Genomic DNA, 22,296 nt, shown 5'->3' on the forward strand with positions numbered 1-22,296 from the left:
GGGTGGGGGTCGGAGGGCAGAAGGGGGGGATTTCTGTGGGCTCACTCCTTAGAATCTGCCCTTCTGCTTTTCTCTGGGAAAAGTGGTGGATGTCCTGCCCTAAGCCTGCCAAAGTGGGCATGATGCTCATCCTGCCTCAAAGCGGAAGCGAGTGGGTGTTTCTCCTCGCAGGAAGAAATCATCAAAAAATGAAGTTTTCCTGTCATTAATAACGCTTAGAAATGGCGCCGACCACTCAGTGTCGTGCGAATTTGGCTGCAGAGTTGGTTGCTTTGGGCCCTCCAATCAACTACAAGTCTTGGCAGTTTTGTCTCCCAGAAGCCTCTGCTTTCTGGGAGACAGCAACCCACTTAGTACCGATCTTTCTTTCCACCTTCTTACACTTAGTCACCTACTAGATTTTTCTACCTGGATGGTCATTTCATCTCCCATCTTCCCCACTTAAAAATAAATAAGTACATTTTTGAACCATTAAATTCCACAAATTTCAAATATATAAGGACAAACCCCCTCCTTCCCATGCTCCCTTTTCATATCTTATTATTTTTATAATTTAAAAAATGTCAGCATTATCTTCACAAGAAATAAAATCACCCTATTTGTGTCCTTTTCTAAATTTTCATATAATTATGTGTACAATTTATATGTATGTATATTTATATTTACATTAATATATGTAAGTATATATATATATATACATAAGTATATGTATGTATATATATTTATATACATTCAGACATGTGTATAACTATTTTTACTTGGTAGGCATTCCTGAACCAGTGTTTTATAATCTTGAAATAATTAAGCACTAGTCTTTGTTTTTAACTCATTTTATGGCAATTATATACACAAATGTTTTAATATATTTATACAAGAAATTAGAAATTTAATCCAATCTCATTATTACTAATGTCCATTCAAAAGATGAGGTTTTGAAATTAGGACATTTGAAAAATGGGGAAACTCTGGATTTCCCCAAATCATTGGTTATTAATAATCATTTCCCTCAATAATATATATTTTTGATAACATACATGTATAATGTAACATAGTATATGTTTTTTTTATTTAGTGTCACATAGTTTTGATAATTCCTGCTATAATTTCTGATATTACAGCCAGTGATCAATGATTCAGTCCATAAGCACCTACTGTGTGCTGAGTCCTGGAGATAGAAATAGAAGATGAAACAATGCTCTCAAAGTTGTTCAGTGTGCATGGGGTGGGTTTGATGCCAGCTTCTTAAAACTGGGATGTTACCCCGTCTTATAATGTAATGTGGGAGTTGTGATTATGATTTATTATTTAAAAATGTTTGATTTGTACACCTATTTTATATACCTATACACCAGGGGTCACCTAAAAATTTCTTGGGCAAAGAGGAGTCACTGGTGAAAAAAGTTTAAGAAGCTCTGGGCTGGATAGGACATGATGCTGGCTCCTGGACTTGACTTTGGAGGTCGTTGATTGTAATAAGCAGGTAGATCTGGGCAGGATTGTGCCGGAGCCAGTACCCTTATAAGTAGATTCACAATAAATATAAAGAGCATAAATGCAAATACAAAATCACTGTGTCCAATGGTCATGGATGAAAGTGAAACATTGACAGTAGGAATCAAGAAAGCCTTGTGGTGGTGTTTGTGCTGTACAACCAGGGTGGAGAGGATGGAGAAGGGATCTGTTGAGGAGCTGAGAGGTGATCAGTTTGATCAGAGTGAGGGAAGAGAGTATTGTATATGAGGCTAGAAAGGCTAGAAATTGTGTGGAGCTCTAAAATCTAAACAGAGGGTTTATAAATTTTCCTAGAGGCATTTGGGAGCCTGGAGTTGATTGAGTAGGGAAGTGACATGGACAGATTTGTTCCTAAGGAGTAATTGCTTTGGAAACTACATGGAGCATGGAATGGAGTGGTGAGAGATTTATTGAATAGGGGAGAGACCAATTAGAAGGCTATTGGAATAATTTAAGTGGGGGTAATGAGGGCCTAAACAAACAGGATAGCTGTGAATGGAGAAAAGGGATTGGATTTGAGAGATTTGGGGAAGGCAGAAGGAGCAGATTTGGTGACTGATGTGGGATGAGGGAGACTAAGTCCTGAGGTCAGAACTTGGACATTGCAAGGATGATGGTGTCCTCTGCTGTAATAGGGAGATCTGGGGCAGAGATGTGCTGTTCTTATATCTTGGAAAAGTCAGAATTAGTTTATGGCTTTGCTTTATTGATTTTCTAGTCTTAAAAAAGAAATGGAGAATGTTAAAATTGCACATTAAATTTAAAAGTTTGTCATACACAGCTTCCTCCCTCCTCCCAAGAACCAGTAACTAAGCATATTTACCAGCACGCTGATGTATTTTTTGTTTGGAGGAGGGGATGAGAAGGAGTTGTAGCTTAGACATGTTGAGTTTGAGGTGTCCTCAGTAGTTTAAATGTGAAATGTAATTCAGACAATTGGTGGTGAATTACTGGAGCTCAGGAAATATCCTAGGGCTGGCTATTATTATTATTGGAGTTGATAGTTAAACCCATGGATATTGATGAAGTCACCAAGAGAAAGATTTTAGAGAGGGAAGGGCCAGGATTGAGCATTAGGAGAACACCTATAGTTAGGGAACAGGACAGTGATAAGCCATTAAGAGAGAGGGGGAATGGAATAGTGAAGTGTCAGGAGAACCCAGGGTGGAGGCAGGAACAGGAAGAGAGTTTGATCCATTGTGTCAAATAGAGCAGTGAGGCTGAGAAACATGAACACTGAGAAAAGACCATCACATGGGGCAATTGAGAGATCACTGATAACTTGTTTCCTTCGCTCTATTTTTATCATCTCTCCAGCTAGGTTCTGTAGTACATAGAGCTCTGTATTTAAAGACAGAAAGAGCTAAATTCAAATCCAGCCTGAAGTATTTGCTAGCTATGTGAACCTGGGCAAATCACTTAACCTCTGTTTACCTCAGTTCCCTCATCTGTAAAGTGGGATAGTAATAATATTTTCAAGGGTTATTATGAGGATCAAATCAGATACTAATTTTAAAGCATTTAGCATAGTGCCTGTCATGTAGTAAGCACTAATAAATATTATCATTATTAGCATCAGTTTCCTCAATTATAAAATTAAAGAGATAGTAGCATCTACCTCTCAGGGTTGTTGTGATGATCAAATGAGATAATATTTGTAAAGCACTTGGCACATAGTAGGTCCTTATTACATGTTTATTAAACTTTTTGGTCTTTTTTTTTAATTAAACATCAACATAACTAATTTAAATTGCTTAGTAATATACATTTTAACTTAGGAAGTAACATCACTTTTCAGTCATTTCCTCTAAGTCTTCATCAGAATTTATTACTTATTCCTTCTCATTTACTTCCTGTCTTAAATGGCCACAGTTAGGATGTGCACTCTTTCTGGTTCAAGGGATGTTCTTGGATTTCTGAGAAGGGATATAGTTAAAACTGAAGGTGGTATAAAAACAAATGAAAGAAAGAGTTATAGAAATAAAAATATGAGTGGTTACAACAATAATAATAATATTACTATTATTTCATTTCCCAAATGTGGCTGACATTGGGAGAGCCTGAGTGGACCCCAGGAGCTCTGTGTTAGTGATTGGAGCCAGGACCAGAAGTTCAGAAGAATGAATAGACACTGGAATTGCTGGTGCTGGCTTGATTTGTAATTTTACCTCAACAAGATGATCAGGACCTGAGAAGAGGAGGCCAGGGGTGAGCTCCTCTTTCCTGAGGTGAGTTTTATAGCAAACTGGAGACTATAAGAAGGTGATGAAGGTAATATCCCAAAAGATCTGGCTTCAAATTCTACCTCTTACTACTTCTGTGACTTTGGGAGAGACTCCATTTGTTTTGGACCGGCCTCCACATCCTCTCAGAATTTCAATTTCTTCTTCTACAAGACAGAGGACTTAGGTTAGATTTACATTAATGCCCTTCAGCCCTTCATCTCATGACTTTGCTAAAGTGGCTGGTAGGGTAAAGCCCAGCTTCTTAAGGTATGGGTTGGGACCTCATCTAGGGTCTGTTACTGAATTGAGGGATCATGAAATTAGGATCTATTATCAGAAAACGTTTGATTAGCGTGCCTCTTTTGGATATCCACTATATGCCTGGGGTTACATATAAAATTTTTGGGTAGAAAAAGTTTAAAAAGCCCTGGGGCAAAGAATAGGAAGCAAAAGGAGGTAATTTCACAGCTTCTGGCTGTGATTCTAGAAGAAACATAGAATTTTTATTTAGGGATAGAGAATTGGCTACAGAGACAGGTTCAGGACTGGCCAAACACATACATACTGGTTGGGTAACCCGGGGCAAATGATGTAACCTTTCAATACTAAAGGCAACTGTCTATAAGATTGTTAGAGAGAAAGTGATACATGGAGTTTCCTCAGTGGGGAGAGCTCTACAAAATCCACTCATTATCACTCTTCCTATCTGGCTTCCTCTCTAGCATAGAAATGGGATTGTTTTACCTAGAGCTGACAAGACTTAGAGGGGACATGATCATTAGGTGATAAAGTACAAAGAATAATGGTTCTGGAGTCAGAGGACCTGGATTTAAATTCTGTGTTTTATCTAAAATTTGACACTATTTCAGTGGGTCTCAGTTTAGTCATCAGTAAAATGAGAGAGAGGAACCAGGTGATCTCTAAAGGGCCTGTCAGCCTTAAACCTACAATTCTGTGTATTAGGCAGAAATGTGAAAGAGAGAGAGACTGATGACACTTATTCTTCTTGGCCCCCAGCAGAGCCAGTCCCTGAAAGTTCCAGGGCCCCTTTCTAGCTCTGCGTGAGAATTTAGCAATCAGATCTCTCTAATAGACTATGAGAAATAGGAGATGCTGAGATCCCATCCCAGGAAGTTGCGGGATGCCTACTGATGGATTCTTGGATTCTGTGACTGGAGCTGAGTAGACAGGGAGAAGCCCTCAGGTGGGACCAAGTGATATCCGGGCCTTTTCCAGCTCTGAGATTTAATGAAGTTTAAGGTAGGAAAAAAGACAAAATCCTGGTAATTACTGATTGGACAGTACGCCACCTGGTGTCAGCTTCTTGTCATTGCAGCTGAAGCTCGGCTCCCAGATCCCTTGACTTTATTTAGAACATGTTAATTCCACTGGACAGCATTAGCTTCCATCTTTGCTTTTGTCTTTGTACCAGCTTGTTTAGCCAAATGCTTGGCAGATAGTAAGTATTTAATATGAGACTTCATTCAACTGACTTAAGTCCCTCCCTTCTAGGGCAGGAGTTCTGAATTTGGACTGCAAGGACTATACATATACATATAAATATATCATATAGATGTATATATATATATGTATATACACATATATATTTGGGGATGCATGCTACATACACAACAAACACAATTCACATATTGTTTTGTATTTACATATATTTTTAAACTATATAAATACATATATTGATAACTATTTCATTATAATTGGTTTCCTTTGCAGTCATATATATTTTATATAATTTATGCACTTAAAAACATTCTTCTAAGGCGTAGTCTACAGGTTTCAGCAGTCTGATTTTCCAAGGGGTCGAGGTCATCTAAAAAAAGTGAAGAACTCAGGTTCTTTAATGATGGGGGGGCATCATGGATGCTTGGAGTCTTTCTCCAAACTTTGGGGATCTGGGGATACAGGTAGCAGGAAGATGAAGGTCAGCCTATCAGAGATGGCAAACACACTTCCTACTTGGATGCCAGGGTTTATCAATCACCAGCCAAAATTAAGTGCCTCATCTCTGTCAAGAGCTGTACTGAATTTCCAGTCTTTCTGTTACTGTTTGCTTGCATTTTTGTTTTCCCTCTCAGGTTTCTTTTTACTTTCTTTCTAGATCTAATTTTTCTTGTGCATCAAGATAACTGTATAAATATGTATACATATATTGTATTTAACATATGCTTTAACATATTTAACATGTATTGGACTACCTGCCATCTGGGGGAGGGGGAGGAGGGAAGGAGGGAAAAAGTTGGAACAGAAGGCTTTGCAAGGGTCAATGTTGAAAAATTACCCATGCATATGTTTTGTAAATAAAAACCTATTTAAAAAGAGCTGTGCTGAGTTTTTCAGTCATGTCTAACTTTTTATGACTCCATTTAGGGTTTTCTTGGCAGACATACTGGAGTATTCCATTGCCATTTCCTTCTCTAGCTCATTTTACAGATAAGGAAACTGAGGCAAATAGGGTTAAGTGACTTGTCCAGGGTCCCACAGCTAATAAATGTTTGGGCTTCACTCTAGGTCTAGTGCTCCATCCATAGCACCTCCTAGCTGCCCTATATACCCATGTTCAAAGTAGTTAAGGTTATGGTCATTTGGGAGGGAGGATATTAGCAGTTGGAGGACATCAGGAAAGACTTCATGCTAGAAGACAGAATTTGAGTGCTTCTTAAAGGAAGAGAGGGATCATAGAAGGGGAAAGTTAGTAAGTATAAATGTAAAGTTCTCGATCCGAACTCAAAAAATCAATCATACAAGCACCAGATGGAGAACTTAGCTAGATGAATGATATAAGAAGATTCTGTGCTTTTTCGTGGACTATTCCCTTAAAATGAGTCAAAAATATGATGTGACAATCAGAAATGGTTACAAGGTATTTTTAAAACCAAGCCAACAAGCAAACTCATGACCAGTTATTTGAATGAAGGTTAATTTGGAGTAGGAAGCTCCTTTGGGAATCATTTAAAATGACCTCATTACCTCTGATTCCTCCATTCACTCATCTTGTTCTCCGTCTTCAAACTCTGTTGCATTAATTTTGAATTTATTTTGCTCACCCTTATTTATGCTCATGTTGTCTCCTGTATTAGAATGTAAGCTCTTTGAGGGCAGGAACTGGTTCACTTTTGTCTTTTCATCTTCTTTACTTTTCATTTCTTGTACTTTTTTTTTTTTTTAGTTCTTGGGGGGGAAGGAAATTAGGTCTAAGTGAGTTGTATGGGGTCACAAACTAGTAAATATCTGAGCCTGTATTTGAAATCATGTCCTTCTGACTCCAGGGCCCATCATTGATCTATCCATTCTACCTCCCCCCTCCATTGCTTTTATAGTGCCAGGAACATGACATACCTACTTCAGAAATTAGATAATTAGCATGTTGCTTATAAACTAGAAATCACTTTTTAAACAGTAGTGGGAGGTATAACTTGTTGGAAAAGATGGGAGCCAGGATTCTTATTGGTTTTTTTTTTTTTTTTTTGGCTTTTGGATCCTTTTGTCAGTCTGGTCAAACCTAAACCTTTTTCTCAGAAGAATGTTTTCAGGTGCATAAAATAAAGAACATAATATTATAAAGGAAACTAATTATTTTGACTTATTGTAATCAAAATATTTTTAAATGACAATATTACACATGCTTCTTTATTGATGCATTAAATAACAAGTGAGTAAATTTAAAATCTAAATAGGGTAAAATGAAATTTAATTTCTCAAAGACATCGGTTTGCTGGACATGGCTCTTTTCAACAATGAGATGATTTAGGCCATTTCCAATGACAAAATTATAGAAATCTTTCTGAGTGAGTGGCTGAATATGAACAGTAATTATTTACTTGAAGAATATCTTCTAGGTCCCTAAGAGAAAGCCTGAGGATAGGTTTTCCTTTAAATCTTTTTATTTTGATTTTTTCAAGTTGACCTTGTTGTAGTAGCTTCATTCTACAAGGATAAACTAGACTGAAGTTAAGGCAATCTTTTCAGACAGCCTCTGGCTTAGTTTGAGGATAAAGTAAATCCTGACTAATCAACAGACTAAATCTAAACCTAAGAGTAAATTGAAATTTATGGTGGAGCATTTTTATTGCCAATTTGCATGGTTGATCCAGGATCAACTATAAGATTCTTAATATTGTGTCTGTCATATATGGCTTGGGAATACTCTATGGCTAATTTCATTTCATAGCAATAAAAAGAAGTAGTGTTATTTGAATTGGATCAATTGACCTATTTATAGAAATTTTTAAATGAGGATATCCAACCACAATGATGGATTTTTAAATGAATTTCCACACTATTTAGTTCTTTCACTAGATCACCCAATTTATTGTTTGTTAAGTTTGTTAAGTTTGTTAAGTTATCTATTGAATCACTGTGAGAATTTTCTCTGAGGTGTTTGAACATCCTCAATATAAATAGGTCTTCAATTGTTGGGTTTGTGAACTGGCACAGAAAGGAGGAAATAACCATATACCAACTTTTTTTTTGTTAATTAAGCACCTTGAATTGAAGAAAAGTTTTTTGATTTAAACAGAGTTTTCAGGTCAGCTCTCTTCACTTTGGTTCTCATTCACTAATTTCTGTCTATAGAGGATTTATTAAGCTGTTTGTGACATTGTTTTGATGTTGTTTTTTTCTCCACATCTCATACCAATAAGCATTAACTACTTTTTCCTGACAATCAGGAATACATACCACAAAGTACAAATCATCTTTTACCGTTACCCTCAGAAAAAAATGTAGTAACTAGAAGATTTCTGTATTTTATGTATATAACTGCTCTTCTTAATCTCTTAAATTTTGAATAGAGGAAAGGGAGAGAAACCACTGGCGTTGATTGGGCTTATATTAAATATTCTTCCTCAGACTCATTAACTTCACTTACACTCAATTACTGCCTCTATAAATTCATATGTTTGGCCACTCAGTGCTTTCAGGGTGAAATGCCAATTCATGAGAATACATAAAATTACACCAAGTAGAAAATTATAGGGGGAGTATGTGGCTATGATTTATTTTATTTATTTCATTTAAAAATTTTATTTTACTTCTTTTCATTTTGTTTTTGAAACCCCAGCAGCTAGAACTTTACCCTTGTAAGCTGTTAGTAGACATGCATTGAATTAAATTAAATAGAAACAAATTGCCCATACAATGATCAGAAGTTATAATGTATGTCAGAATGATTATTGAAATACTGAAACATCAGAGAAGTAGTTGAATTGAATTATTCCTCCTGCTATACAGTATCTGAGGAGTCAAGACTCTTCAATGACAATGAATAGCTATTACTGATATTGATAAGATTCTTTTAGATATTTGATTTCTGCAATATTTGATAGCTTGATTTGTTCACTTCTTGAAGAAATGATCCAAATCATCTTTTTGGCTTAAAAAGGGGAACTACTTCATTATTTGAGGTTCAGAAAGTAAAATTTTCCATATGGAAATTCACAAATGAGACTTTCCAGATGTTTTTGTTTTTTTTCTGTCATGAACTAAATAAAAGGAAGAATCTACAAGGAATAAATAATATGTATTTGTCAATCAGATGCCTATCATGAAAAATAATCTGTACATTCTCATAGGGTAGAAGTGAGACAAGTAGAGCCGAGAGATGGGAATAAAATTTGAAATATAGGGCCACTTAGTAAGTACTGATTGATTGAGGAATAAATACATTAGAGAAATTTTAGTCTACATAAAAGAAATCTTTCCTAACAATTCTAGATAAAGAACAATGGACTATCTGAAAAGTTAACCTCTTCCTTTTGACTGGAGATCAAATAAAGTTAACCAAAAATTATTATACCAGGTATATTGTAGAGGATATTATTTTTCAGATTTGGAATGGGTTAGATGGTTTCTTGAGTTTCCTTCCAATTTTGAGTGATCGAAAGGAATCCCAATAGACTTTGGACAGAAAATGCCATCTGCAAACAGAGAAAAAACTAAGGAAACTGAATGTAAGTCAACATATACTATGTTCACTTTTTTTCTGTTTTTTTTCTCTCTCCCATGGGTTTTCCCATTTGCTCTGATTTTTCTCTCCCAACATAATTCATAAAACAATGTGTATTAAAATGGATAAACTAAAAAAATTAAAAGATAGATTTGCACGTCTCATAGAAATGAGAAAACTTAGCAAACTTAGACAATTGTGAAATGTAATCCCAAAATAATACAAGGTGATCAACAACATTAACTTACAGTCTTCTTGAATCCCAGTAATTCATTCCTAAGGTCCATGTAATCAGCACATTTCATCTTTGATTTTAGATGTTCCACTTTATTGACTGGTTGTCTGTTAGTAATTCTCTTGTATATTCTGGAATTTGTCTCATCCTCAGGATAACTCCAAAGGGTGCACTTGTTCCTCAGGATTGTTTTTCTTGTTTCACTTCTTTTATAGATGACTAGAAGTTCTTGCTACAGTCTTTCATAAAACACATCTCAGTACCATTTAATAACCCTCTTACAATTTTCTTTTGCAATAGTTAAAAATCAGTAAAATATTATATTTCTGATAGTATCTATAACAGAGCTATAAGGATATCATTAATTTAGAAACTAATAGTTTATTTGAACTTTCAAAGAATTTAAGTTCTTAAATACTCCCTTGCAGTTTCTTTTTCCAAATAATGTAGTTTATTAAAAATAATTCTAAAAAAGAAAAAAAATTTAAAAACCTTAAAAATCTGAAGTGTAACATGTCCTTCTTGTTCAAAATTTAATATTTACCAAAGTTTTCCCAGTTATATGTAAGACAACATTTCTTTTTGGTTATACATATACATCCATTTTTTAAACATTTTCATATCAAACTGGTGTTCTCTTCTTTAAAATATAATGGTTCTCTTTGGGAGCAGGTTTCTTGGGGAGGTTTTCTGGAGGCAGCCTTAGTTTCTGTTCCAAGTAATAATCACTTCAAATACAGCCAGTTGATAAAATCCAAATGTTTATTTCTCCAAGAGCTCTTGCAGCTTTGTCCTTTGCTTCTGCCTCTGCTTTCTTCAGCCTCCAGCCAGCACAAAGATGGAAGATGGAATGAATCTGACTTCACCTCCGAGAGTGGGCTTGTGGGCTTCCTCCCAGAGTCCTCTGCCAGCTTCAGCTTCTCTTCTTCCAAATATCTCCAGCCAGCACCAAGGTGAAAGTTGGAATGAATATGTCTTGCCTCTGAGACAGGGCTTCTGGCTCTCCCAGAGTGCCTCTGTGTCTGTCCCAGAGTGCCCTTTGGCCCTGAGAGCTTCTTGCTTATATGAGCTCTCTGAAGGTATGAACACAAGCATTGTGTCTATCAGTTCCACTTAGCACCTTGTTCCAAGTTCTGGCCCATAACATCTCTTTGTAAGATCAGATCAATCATACTGAACCATGCTAAATTAGATAATTATTGTCTCTATCAATTCTAATGACTTAACAGCTTGTAAGGATTCTAACATGAAACGTGGGAAAGAAAGATTGGAACAAAAAGGAAAAACCTAGAGAGAAGAAAAAGAAGAAAACTGTGAATATAGCATATGTTGATTTACATTCATTCTCTGGATGTGGATGGTGTAGATGCTATATACTGCTGAAAAAAGACATATTTCTTTCAATCTGCACTCAATTTTCTCCAAAGGTCTAAAATTTCTTTTTTAAAATTCCATTCACTTCCTTAAAGCCTTTCTTGTTTATTTTGTTGTCAGAATTATCTAGATCTGAAAGAGGGAGGTTGAAATCTCCTACTAGTATAGTTTTGCTTTTTATTTTTCTTACAACTCCTCTAAGAATTTGAATGCTGTACCACTGGGTGTGTAAATGTGTATTTATTTATTTTTAATGCTTAATTGATATTCAGACAGTCTTTTCCTTCTATATGCATGTCTAGGATTTTTTTTTTTATCATAAGTCCTTTGCAAAAGTTGTGGATCATTGTGTTGCTAAAAATAGCGAAGTCATTCATAGCTGATGATCTAACAACATTGTTATTACTTTGTGTTAAGGACCATGCCTAGGTGAAGGGGCAGGTCAATTCTTTGAGAGCCTCCACAGCTGTGAATCATAGCATCTGAAGGAGTTGCAAAGCAGCCTTTACTGACACAGGTGTTGCTTGTGGACTGGGAATGAGATAAATTGGAGGCAGAGGAAAGAGGAGAGATGTCAGACAACGCAACTGTCTCCCAGTCTCCTTGAATCATCATCATCCTCTCACATGAAGACTCCATTCTACTGCTCTGAGTTAGATCTCCAGTAGCCACTGGCAGGGGACTCCTGTATCACAACATCTGTACATTTCACTTTCCCTCCATTGTAAAAGTGTTTTTCTAGTCTCTCACCCCTTAATTTCATTTTTTTGAGATAGTCCTTTCATATTCAACTCACACCTGTGCTCTGTGTATATATATATATATATATATATATATATATATATATATAATCTTGATATATCTATATGTATATATATATACAGTTAAAGCACAGGTGTGAGTATATATACATATACATATATATATGTATATATATGCTCCTGCTAACTGTCATAATAATGAGAAAGTTCTAATGATATAAATACCATCCTCCCATCTAGAAATGTAAACATATAAACCTTATTAAATCCCTTATGATTTCACTTTCCTGCCTCTTCAGGCTTCTCCTGAGTTCTGTATTTGAAAATCAAATTTTCTATTCAGCTCTATTCTCTTTTTTATTTTTTTATTAATTTACTTAACATTTCCCCAGTTGCATTTAAAATAACTTTTTACATTTTTTTTTAACTTTTGAGTTCCAGATTCTCTCCCTTAACATTACCAATACTCTCATTAAGAAAGCACATGTGAAGTTTTGCAAAACATTTTCACAAAAGTCATATTGTAAAAGAATTTTTTCCCCCGTTAAAAATACTCGAGAGAGAGAGGAAATAGACACACACAGAGACAGTATGCTTCAATGTGTATTCAGACACAATCTGTTCCTTTTCTGTAAATGATATCTGTATCTGTATGGATAGGATTTTTCATCATAAGTCCTTCAGAGTAGATGGAGATGCTGCTGCTGAGAATAGCAAAGTCATTCATAGCTGACCATCCCAGAATATTGCTATTACTTTATACACAATGTATTTCACTTTGAGTTCATGGAGGATTTTATACATTTTTCTCAGAACATTTTACTCATCCTTTCCCATTGTACAATAATATTTCTTCATAATGACATGCCACAGTTTATTCAGCCATTCCCTAATATCATTTTCCTCATTATTTCCTTATGTTTCTCCTGAGTTCTGCATTTGAAAATCAAATTTTACATTCATTTCTGGTCTTTTCGTCATGGATTCTTGAAAATCCTCTATTTCACTGAATGGCTACCTTTTCCCCAAAAAGGGAATAATACTCTGTTTTGTTGGGTAGGTGATTCTTGGTTGTAATCCTAGCTCTACTGCTATCTGAAACTGCTATCTGAAATCTGCTATCTATTTTAAAGCCTCTGGTCTTTTAATGTAGAAGTTGTTAAATCTTATGTTATCTTGAATGTGGATCCACTCTACTTGAATTGTTTCTTTCTGCATATTTTCAATATTTTTCTCCGTGATTTGAGAGCTCTGGAATTTGGCTCTAAACATTTCTGGGAGATTTTATTTTGGAATCTCTATCCAGAGATAATTGCTGGATTTTTCAGTTTATGTTTTCTCCTCTTGATCTAGAATATCAAGATAGTTTTCCTTGATGATTTCTTGAGAGATGCTATCCAGGCTCTTTTTTTGATCATGACTTTCAGGTAGACAAATAATTTTAAATTTATCTCTTAGATTTATTTCCAAGGTCAGATATTTTTCCAATGAGAAATTTCACAATTTTTTTATATTTTTTTCATGTTTTTGGTTTTGCTTTATTGTGTCTTGTGTCATAAAGTTATTAACTTCCATTAGCTCAATTCTAACTTTTAAGTAATCATTTTCCTCAGGGAGCCTTTGTACCTCCTTTCCCATTTGGCCAATTTTGCTTTTAAAGCATTCTTCTCTTCATTAGTTTTTTTTTTAATTTCCTTTTACATCACTCTCAATTCTCTTCCTAATTTTTCCTCTGTTCTCTTACTTGATTTTCAAAATTTGTTTTGAGCTCTTTCATAATCTGAGACGAATTTTGATTTTTTTTGGAGGCTTTAGATGTAGGAGCTTTAATTTTGTTATCTTCTGAGTGTGTATTTTGATCTTTCTTGCCACTATAGTAACTTTTTGTGGCCAAAGTCTCTTTCTGTGTTTGTTCATTTTGGTAAACTTTCAAATCCCTCTCTCCTTGGGAATCTGAAAAAGTTTCTCTCTCAAGCTGCACCCAGCTGTACTTTTTAATTTATTTTTTGACCTTATTTATTATTAATGACTTAACTGTTGGTAGTTGTGTGATTATTAATAAAATAGTTGATAATTATTTACACCTGAGAAAAAGTCCAAATTTTCAGTGACACTTCTGAAATCCCATGAAGTCAATGCTCCTTTATCTCAACAGCTGACAAGATAATCACGTCTCTGGAGGCAGCAGTTACTTTGAGTCTATAAGTAACTTTTGTCTGCCTCTTTGCATATTCTTGCTTTGAGTGATAGAACCAGCCTGGTGACTGGGTTCCTACATATGATACTTACTTAGTGACCTAGAGGAAGAGCAATACATTTTCTCTTGTAGACAAATGGGAAGGCAGAATGGGATCCAAGACCTGTATTTGCTGCCAATAGAGAAAGCACTCCGAAGAAGGCTCTGGTATTTTCCTTCAGAATCCTAGTAAGACATTTTCTTTGTGGAGGTCTTCTCTCCTAGTCCAAGTCTCTATTGCAGCCATTTAGACTGCTGCAGTGTGCTCCTGATTAATCTTCTTGATTTGAATTCTGTTTGTAGCCCCTTGTACTCATTCTGTCAAGTGTATTTTTAATCCTCAACCCATTTTCTTCATATCTATGCCCTTTTATTTCATAGATTCATGGATCATTGGCTCAGCAAGGAATGTTTCATTCTATTTCTACTTCTTGTTTATTGATAGATATACAGTGGGAAGTGAACTATTGGGTCATCCAATTCATTCCCCAGAAGGAGAATTAAAAATATGTGCCATCTATTCCTGCAGTAAAATGGAATGGAAAATCCTTTCTATGTTGTCATTTTTGAATTAACTGCATATGTAACAGTCATAAAACTTTCTAAAAGTTCATCTTCCTTTTTTGTTTCTTGAGCAAAAATCATATTAGTTCCCAGTGTTATTTATTTTGCTTTCTGAATACCAAATATCTGTCTAAAGTTTCTCTTTTCCTCCTTTTTCTTTCCTCCTCCTTTGAAAAGTATTATTATTTAACTACAACCTTGGCAGATTAGTGCTTATTGACTCAGTCCTTTCCAGAAAGGAGTGAGTATGAGGACCCAAAGTTTACTTAAAGAAAGACAAATCACTTTCCTGTGAATAATATCCTTGGGTGAGTTCAAATAAATTTGTCTCCTTTTCAGTTTGTCTTTGAAATGATTCACTTCCAGTTAACTGATCAGTTTATCAGATGAGATTCCCTTATGTTTCTCCTGGAACCAAAGTTAAAATTTCCTCAACTGCTTAGAAATGGGATGACTGCAACTTCTTTGAGGCCACAGAGTGATGGAAATGAAACCAGCTCATCAGAGGTGGACTACTTAGGTAAGGTTTCTAATTCCTTCTAAACTTCCTGTTAAGTTCAACCTTTTTTGTCCTCTGGAGTAATAAACAACATTTTATTTAAAAAAAACTTTTTTGCTTGAATGATACTATTTTAAAATTTTGAAGCCAAAATTATATCCAAACCGATTAAGACAACTTATAAAAATCTGTCTGAAGTGAAGGGCTGAGTATGCACAGTGATGTACTGGAAGAATGTCTTCCAGGCTCGTGGGTGAAATTCTGGAGAGAAAGTTTTCTTTTGGAATTTATTATTTTGATCCTTTCAAGGTAGCCTTGTTATAGCAGCTTCAGTCTACATCCAGAGTAGACTAGACTAAAGTGAAGATGGCCTCAGAGATTCTGGTTTAATCTGAGCTTATAAGAAACCATGAACAAACAACAGAATAAGGCAAGTCTTAAGTACATTAAAATTCAGGGTGAAACATTTTATGTCTAGCCTCCATGGGTAATCAGAATTACCTATAAAATTCTTAATCTTTTGTTATAAGAATAATTTGAATAATTTAATTTAGCAAAAAGAAAGTTACAGAGCCTTTGAACTGGATAAATTTACCTATTAACAGGATTTTCAAATGAAAAGGCCATAGAAAAAGATGGATTGTTCATTTGGAGAGGTCACTTAATTTAAACTGTCTCTCTATTTACTGTTAGCTTCTTTGTTCTGTTTTTCTTTTGGTTTTGTCTAAATTCTTATGATACTGCTGGATGTGGGAATTCAGGACCACAAGAAAAATTTTTCTACCTTGAACTTTTAAAGAGAATAAAAATATCAAAGCTACATTTCTTTTTCATTTCTGTGTGAGAAAATATATGTTATTAGTTCTGGTTTTTTTTTTTTTTTTTTGTACTGTGGATTGCCAATTTTGGCAGACATCCTTTTATATGCACTCTGATCATCCAAAGTCAAAGGATAGAAAAAAAATGAGAACATTTCAGATGAAATGTTGAACAGTTCAAAAGATATAACTGTATCTTTATTCCTGATTCTGTCTAGAGGTGAAGGCTGAAAAACAGAGATGGTGAGACAGAAACAAGATAGACAGACACAGAAAGACAGAGACAGAGACTGGTAGAAACAGAGACAGAGCTTCATTACCTTTCTGTAGAAATCTATGACATTATAAACTAAAGTGGCTCTATTATGACTTCAGTAATATATATTCAATCTCCAAAGACAATTCAGAGTGTCTTCTGTTTTTCATAAACTGAAATTTCTTAGTTTATTTTTTTAATTCAGAAGTTTTTTCCTAGGAGTGCTAAAAAAAAAAAAACAAGACAATGGTATCTGCATACAAATATTTTTCTGGTATTGCTACTTTCAGGGCAGGATTGTGTCAAACCAGACCGCTGATAGAAGGTCAAATATTAAGCACCTAATCTGTACAGAATATCTAAGACTAATTTCATGTGTGTTTTGCCTTCCATAAAAAGTAATCTCTAAATTTTCCCTATTTTTCCAAGAAATACATCCAGATATCTTTCTCTCCATCTTTTCCTTACCTTCTCTTTCTTGTTACCTCTATCTTCTACTTTGATAGTTCACATATATTATTTTATATAAGTATGAGCATATTTAGACACATAACTTTATAAAATTAAATCTTTTGTATTCTGTATCCAAAGTTAAAATATTTGATTAGTAAAAAAATTTCCCCCTCTGAAATTGAGGGATATTTTATATTAATTATTTAATATAAATATGAATATTTTTGAGCAAGTAGAGCATGTTTTAGGTATGATGGACAGATTAAAATCTGTTATGTTTTAAGCTCTAAGATATCCCATTTTCTCCACCACATATAATTTAATAGCAGTTTTAAGAATTATAGTCACTTTCCAACAATGAGATTATTGATGCCAGTACCGATGATCTTGTGATGAAGACAGTCATCTATACCTAGAGAAAAGATTGTAGGAACTGAATGTGGATCTACAATATAGCATTCTCATTCTTTTTGTTATTGTTCACTTGCATTTTGTTTTCTTACTCATTTACTTTCTTCTTTTTGATCTGATTTCTCTTGTGCAGTAAGAGAATTGTATAAATATGTTTATACATGTTTTAGCATACATATTGAACTGCTTGTCATCTGGGGAGTGGGTGGAGGGAAGGAGGAGAAAATCTGAAACACAAGGCTATGGAAGGGTCAATGTTGTCAAATTATCCATGCATATGTTTTGAAAATATAAAGCTTTTAAAAAAAAAAAAAAAGAATTATAGTCACATGGTTAACTAATGAAACTAACTAAACTAACCAAAAACATGGTTACTTCTTTCCTTGATGGGTTATAAAGAATCCACTGAAATCTCCTGGTTTCACTCATTCTTGTAAGTGGAGCTTGGCAAGCTTATTTCTAGACATTATGTAGCTCTGAGGGCTGTGCAAGTAGTTTAAAAAAGTATGCTATTTGATTAAGGAATAAACAGGTTTAATAATTATAAGTCAAAACAGTGTTTACATAAAACAGTGATATCCTTTCTTAGAAGTGAGTGAAGTAGCTTGGTTGGGAATTAGTGAATGAGAATATTGAGCAACTACCCTTTTCCCACTGAGTCAGCAGATGCTCTATAAGTACATATTACTTTTATTTCTCTTCTGTTTACTCTTTACTGAACTTCAGTGAATACAGGTCCAAGAAAGCAATAATCAGCTGACTGGAAAAGCTATCAGAGAAAAGCTATCAGGATTCCACCTCCAACTACAGTCAATGGCAGAGTTATTGGGAGAAATGGTATCTCTAGAAAATCACTAGTATTATAAAGATTCTTTTTTTGTTGCATCTTCTTAGAAAATATCTTTTCCAAATGATTATTGTGTTATGTCAACAGGCCTTTATAGAAGACATAGCAGAGACTCATGAATAACTCCAGTCCTTTAGAGTTATCCTTAGGTAACTGAAGAGACAATATTCTCTGGGGAGCTAATCTTAAGTGTCAATGGGAGATGGGACAATGATTGACCATGATAAAAAGTCAGAACCATTGTCTACTTTAAGTAAATTAAAACAACTTTCAGTGAGGAGCTTGCTTTCCAAATACAGAACCATACCTTTTCTGCTTTTGAGTCTGAGAGGTATATGACATGATGAAAGCGTGTATTCTTGCCACGGGTCACAAAACCACTCTGTCAGAGATTACTCTTAAATGAATGTGTTTCTGTTACTTAGGGGAAAAAAAAATCTTTATCTGTATAATACTACAGGGCTCCATGGATTGTTTAAATATATTCTGGCATAATATACTTTTGCAAGCTTGATAAAGCAAATGCTGCCTCTCAACTTTTGTTTCCCCTGTGTTTTCCAGGTTCTTTTGTCAACTATGTTTGTAGGACTTTTGATATGACTTTTTTTATTCTGTCAAGTAGCCTTATACTTTTTGAATCTTGTGGCTTTTAATTTAGAAATTAGTCTGGGGAATTCTACTAGAATAGACTAGCTCTATGATCAGCCTAGTTATGCCATCTACTTTTTTGCTAAGTATATTTTGGTGTTTTAAATATCTCAAATTAGCAGACTTATTTAACTATCAGTTTTCACAGAATATTTTTTGAATAGCTTTCATTTAGCCATATTTTAACATCTTTTTTCTCCCTTTAAACCTTGGTCGAGTTTCCCCTATTTTAAAAAGTAAACTATTTCAGAATTACTTCTCATTTCAATTTCTCTTCTAAATACTTATTTTAATTTAAAATTTTTTTATTATATTTGTCTATCTTTTATGTTGCCTTGGCTACTGTTGTCCTATCTTCAGTCAGTACACATTTTTTAATATTTAACCACATACTCATAATTAAATTTCTTATTCTCACAGATTTTTCAGTATCATAAATTTTGATCAATTTTTCATATTAACAGCATCCTAGAGATTTTTATATGTTATATGTGTTGCTGGTGTCTGATGTAATGTTATTATTTTTAATTAATCTTTTATTGTGATAGTATAGTATATTAAAAGATTTCAATATGAATTGTTTTGTTATCTTTATAATGATTATTTATTAGACAACAATATTATCTTAAGTATAACAGCGGATTCTTCCATTTCCAAATATATTTACATACTTTTGTCCCATCACATGAATAATGCATAGTTTTCTTCCATATTTACTTACATTATGCATTTTCCTTCAATTGATCTTCATATAGGTATTAGATCTGTTTTTTTTTTAATAGTCTATTGAGCTCTATCATTATACATTAATGTTGAATTTTTGCCTATTTCAGTAGTGGATTGTTCTAACTTTCTTTCATTCTGGACATTTGGATTTAAATTGAGCATTTTCATAGCTTTTTTGATTACTCAGTGACTGAAAAAGAAAATTCTTCTGATGGCCTGGTGAAATGATGGTGCTTCCCCAATATTACCTTCTACATTTCAGAATCTGCACTCTGTTTACTTTCAGATATTCAGTAAATACAAATCAGGTTGAGTGTCACAAATCTGATTCATTCTCAATAATAGTCTTTAAGAATGTTGGAAAATTCCTTCTTGCCCTTTCTCCCTTCATCTCCACTCTTCTCCCCCATTTCTCCTCCTTTATTTGTTCCTTCATTCTCTCCCTTCCTTCCTTCCTTCCTTCCTTCCTTGCTTCCTTCCTTGCTTCTTTCCTTCCTTTTTTTCTTCTGTATTGGAAAACAGTCCTACTTCAGTCAGTGATAGAAGTATTCTTTTTACTTAGTTCTAGGTATCATCTTCCTCATCCAGACAGGAGCTGGTATACTGGGAAATTTCTTTATCTTTTGCCACTGTGCCTTTGCTTTCCTCACTGGAAGAAAACTGAGGCCCATAGACTCCATTTTGTTCCACTTGGTCTTGGCCAACTCCATAGGACTTGTTTCCAAGGGAATCCCTCAGACAATGGTTGGTTTAGGGCTGAAAAATTTCCTGGATCTTGTCAGCTGTCGATTTATTGTTTTCCTCCACCGAGTGGCCCGTGGTCTTTCTGTCACTATCACTTGCCTTCTGAGTGGTTTTCAGATTATTACCATCAGTCCCTTTACCTGTTCCATACTGTCAGAAGTTAAAACCCATACTTCAAAGTGTATTTTCCCTTCCTGTCTTTTCTGCTGGATCCTACATATACTGGCAAATATATTCATGCTTGGGAATGTGCAGAACTTTAGAGGAAACAGTAACATCACAAGGATATGGAATTTGGGATTCTGTTCAGATTCTACTCTAAATTCATTTGATGCCTCATTATTATTAATTATATACTCTATTCCTGATTTTCTGTGTGTGAGTTTTATGATCATTACTAGTGGGTACTTAGTGCTTCTCTTGCAAAGACATCATCAACAAGTCCAGCATATTCGCAGCCCTAACCTGTTGTCAAGAAGGTCCCCTGAGACTAGAGCTACCTACACCATCTTAGTGTTGATGAGCACCTATGTCTCCTTCTACTCAATCAATTCAATTTTTTCATTTTATCATGTTCATTTTGATAAATATTCTCAATGGTTGCTTTCCATATCAGCACTCTTGGATTCATGTTTTCCAGCAATAAGTCCATTTGTGCTTATCAGTTGTGATTCCAAAATTCTCCTTTTCTTTTGCTCATTCTGGAAAAAGAAAAGATTCCAAGATTCTTTTTTCCCCTAGGTGTACCACTGTTAAGTATCTGATTTCAACTCGTAAGTAGGTATCTTTAAGTACAAATGGAAGCAGGTCAGCACATAAAATGATAAAACAATTCTTGGTTTTAGAAATTAAAAAGGATGTTTATAATAACTATAATCTTCATTATTTCAACATATATAGAGAGCTTCAAAGATTGAAAACACTTTTTATACACTTCACATGTAGACTATTCAGATGTCCTTTTATTATGAATCTTTTTGTTTCTTTTCCTTAATGTATTTTGAGTTCTCATTTCTGAAATTAAATGTTTTCATTCTACTTTAGAAATTGTGTTTTTCATAGATTCTAATGGGTTATTAAGCAAAGCAGTTTGTACCGATAATGGAGGGACTGTTGAGAAATATCTATCAATTGCTTCTACCTATGAAGTAAGGGGGAAATTTTATATTTTACCAGTGATCTACAAAAAGAGAGAAGCGAGATTTGGAGAAACATAGAAGTTTTGTAAAATTGGCCCCTCACTGAGACTGGTATAAGGAGTATATTATATCAGAAGTTAAATTAAACAAAAGGAGAAACTGAGGCAATTCTTTGCAAAAGATAACTTTTATTCAAAGAAGCTTACTGTCTTCCAATAAATGGTTCAATAAATTGCCTCCATTTATGGCAAGGACCAAAAGCAAAAGGATAGTTTACCTTTTGTAGTTTTGAGGGGTGTAGAACAAAGAACAGAATAAGGGAAGTGATATCATATAGTTGAGGGCAACTGAAATGGTATAGTGCTAAAGCACAAAAACTAACAAGTTTGAGGCTAGCAACAAACTCTTCTTTCTGTCCACAGAGTCCAAAGGCAAGATAATCGACCAAATATCCATGAACGATAACTTGAAGGCATAAAGTTATAAGGCCTTCCTCCCTTGAGTTTACATGCATCTCCCAAGATCGTCTAAATTCCTTGAGGCAAGGAGAAATCAGAAATTAGCAGGAGGGCTGGGTTTATGCAATTTCATATTTACAGGCCAGTTGAATTCTGAATTAAATTTCAACCTTAACTTATGGTTCTTTAACTTAACTTTATTCTTTAACTTAAACTTATTAAACCTTAACTAAGGTGTAATAAATCAAAAGCAGTTGGAGGAAAAAATTAATTACTTGCAAATAAGATCAAAAGGAAAATGACACAGAACTTATACTGATCATTTCATTTTCCTCTTTTATCCATGAGAGATACCTATGTCTTATAGATCACTTATCTATAATATAATTCTGTGAGATATTTAATATCATCGTTATCAACAGTTTGGT

The 22,296-nt window shown here is 34.5% G+C and overlaps 1 protein-coding gene across 1 annotated transcript; it reads left to right on the forward strand.

Moving 5' to 3' along the window:
• Window positions 1–221: 221 nt before the first annotated feature.
• LOC100916371 (vomeronasal type-1 receptor 4-like) lies at window positions 222–21,488 on the forward strand. The gene is made up of 3 exons (XM_031961697.1): window positions 222–353; window positions 20,071–20,965; window positions 21,334–21,488. The coding sequence occupies exons 1-3, from the start codon at window positions 222–224 to the stop codon at window positions 21,486–21,488; spliced, it is 1,182 nt and encodes a 393-aa protein (XP_031817557.1).
• The last annotated feature ends 808 nt before the right edge of the window (window positions 21,489–22,296 follow it).

Source organism: Sarcophilus harrisii, chromosome 3 (genome assembly GCF_902635505.1).
Source record: "Sarcophilus harrisii chromosome 3, mSarHar1.11, whole genome shotgun sequence".
In the NCBI taxonomy this organism is placed as follows: domain Eukaryota; kingdom Metazoa; phylum Chordata; class Mammalia; order Dasyuromorphia; family Dasyuridae; genus Sarcophilus; species Sarcophilus harrisii.

Excerpts from the sequence above, each read along its gene's own strand:
- LOC100916371 (XM_031961697.1), top strand. The coding sequence starts at position 222 with ATGGCGCCGACCACTCAGTGTCGTGCGAATTTGGCTGCAGAGTTGGTT. Across the intron at positions 354-20,070 it reads GGGAGACAGCAACCCACTTA|AAGTATTCTTTTTACTTAGT; the intron begins GTACCGATCTTT and ends AGTCAGTGATAG. Across the intron at positions 20,966-21,333 it reads CAAAATTCTCCTTTTCTTTT|ATTCTAATGGGTTATTAAGC; the intron begins GCTCATTCTGGA and ends TGTTTTTCATAG.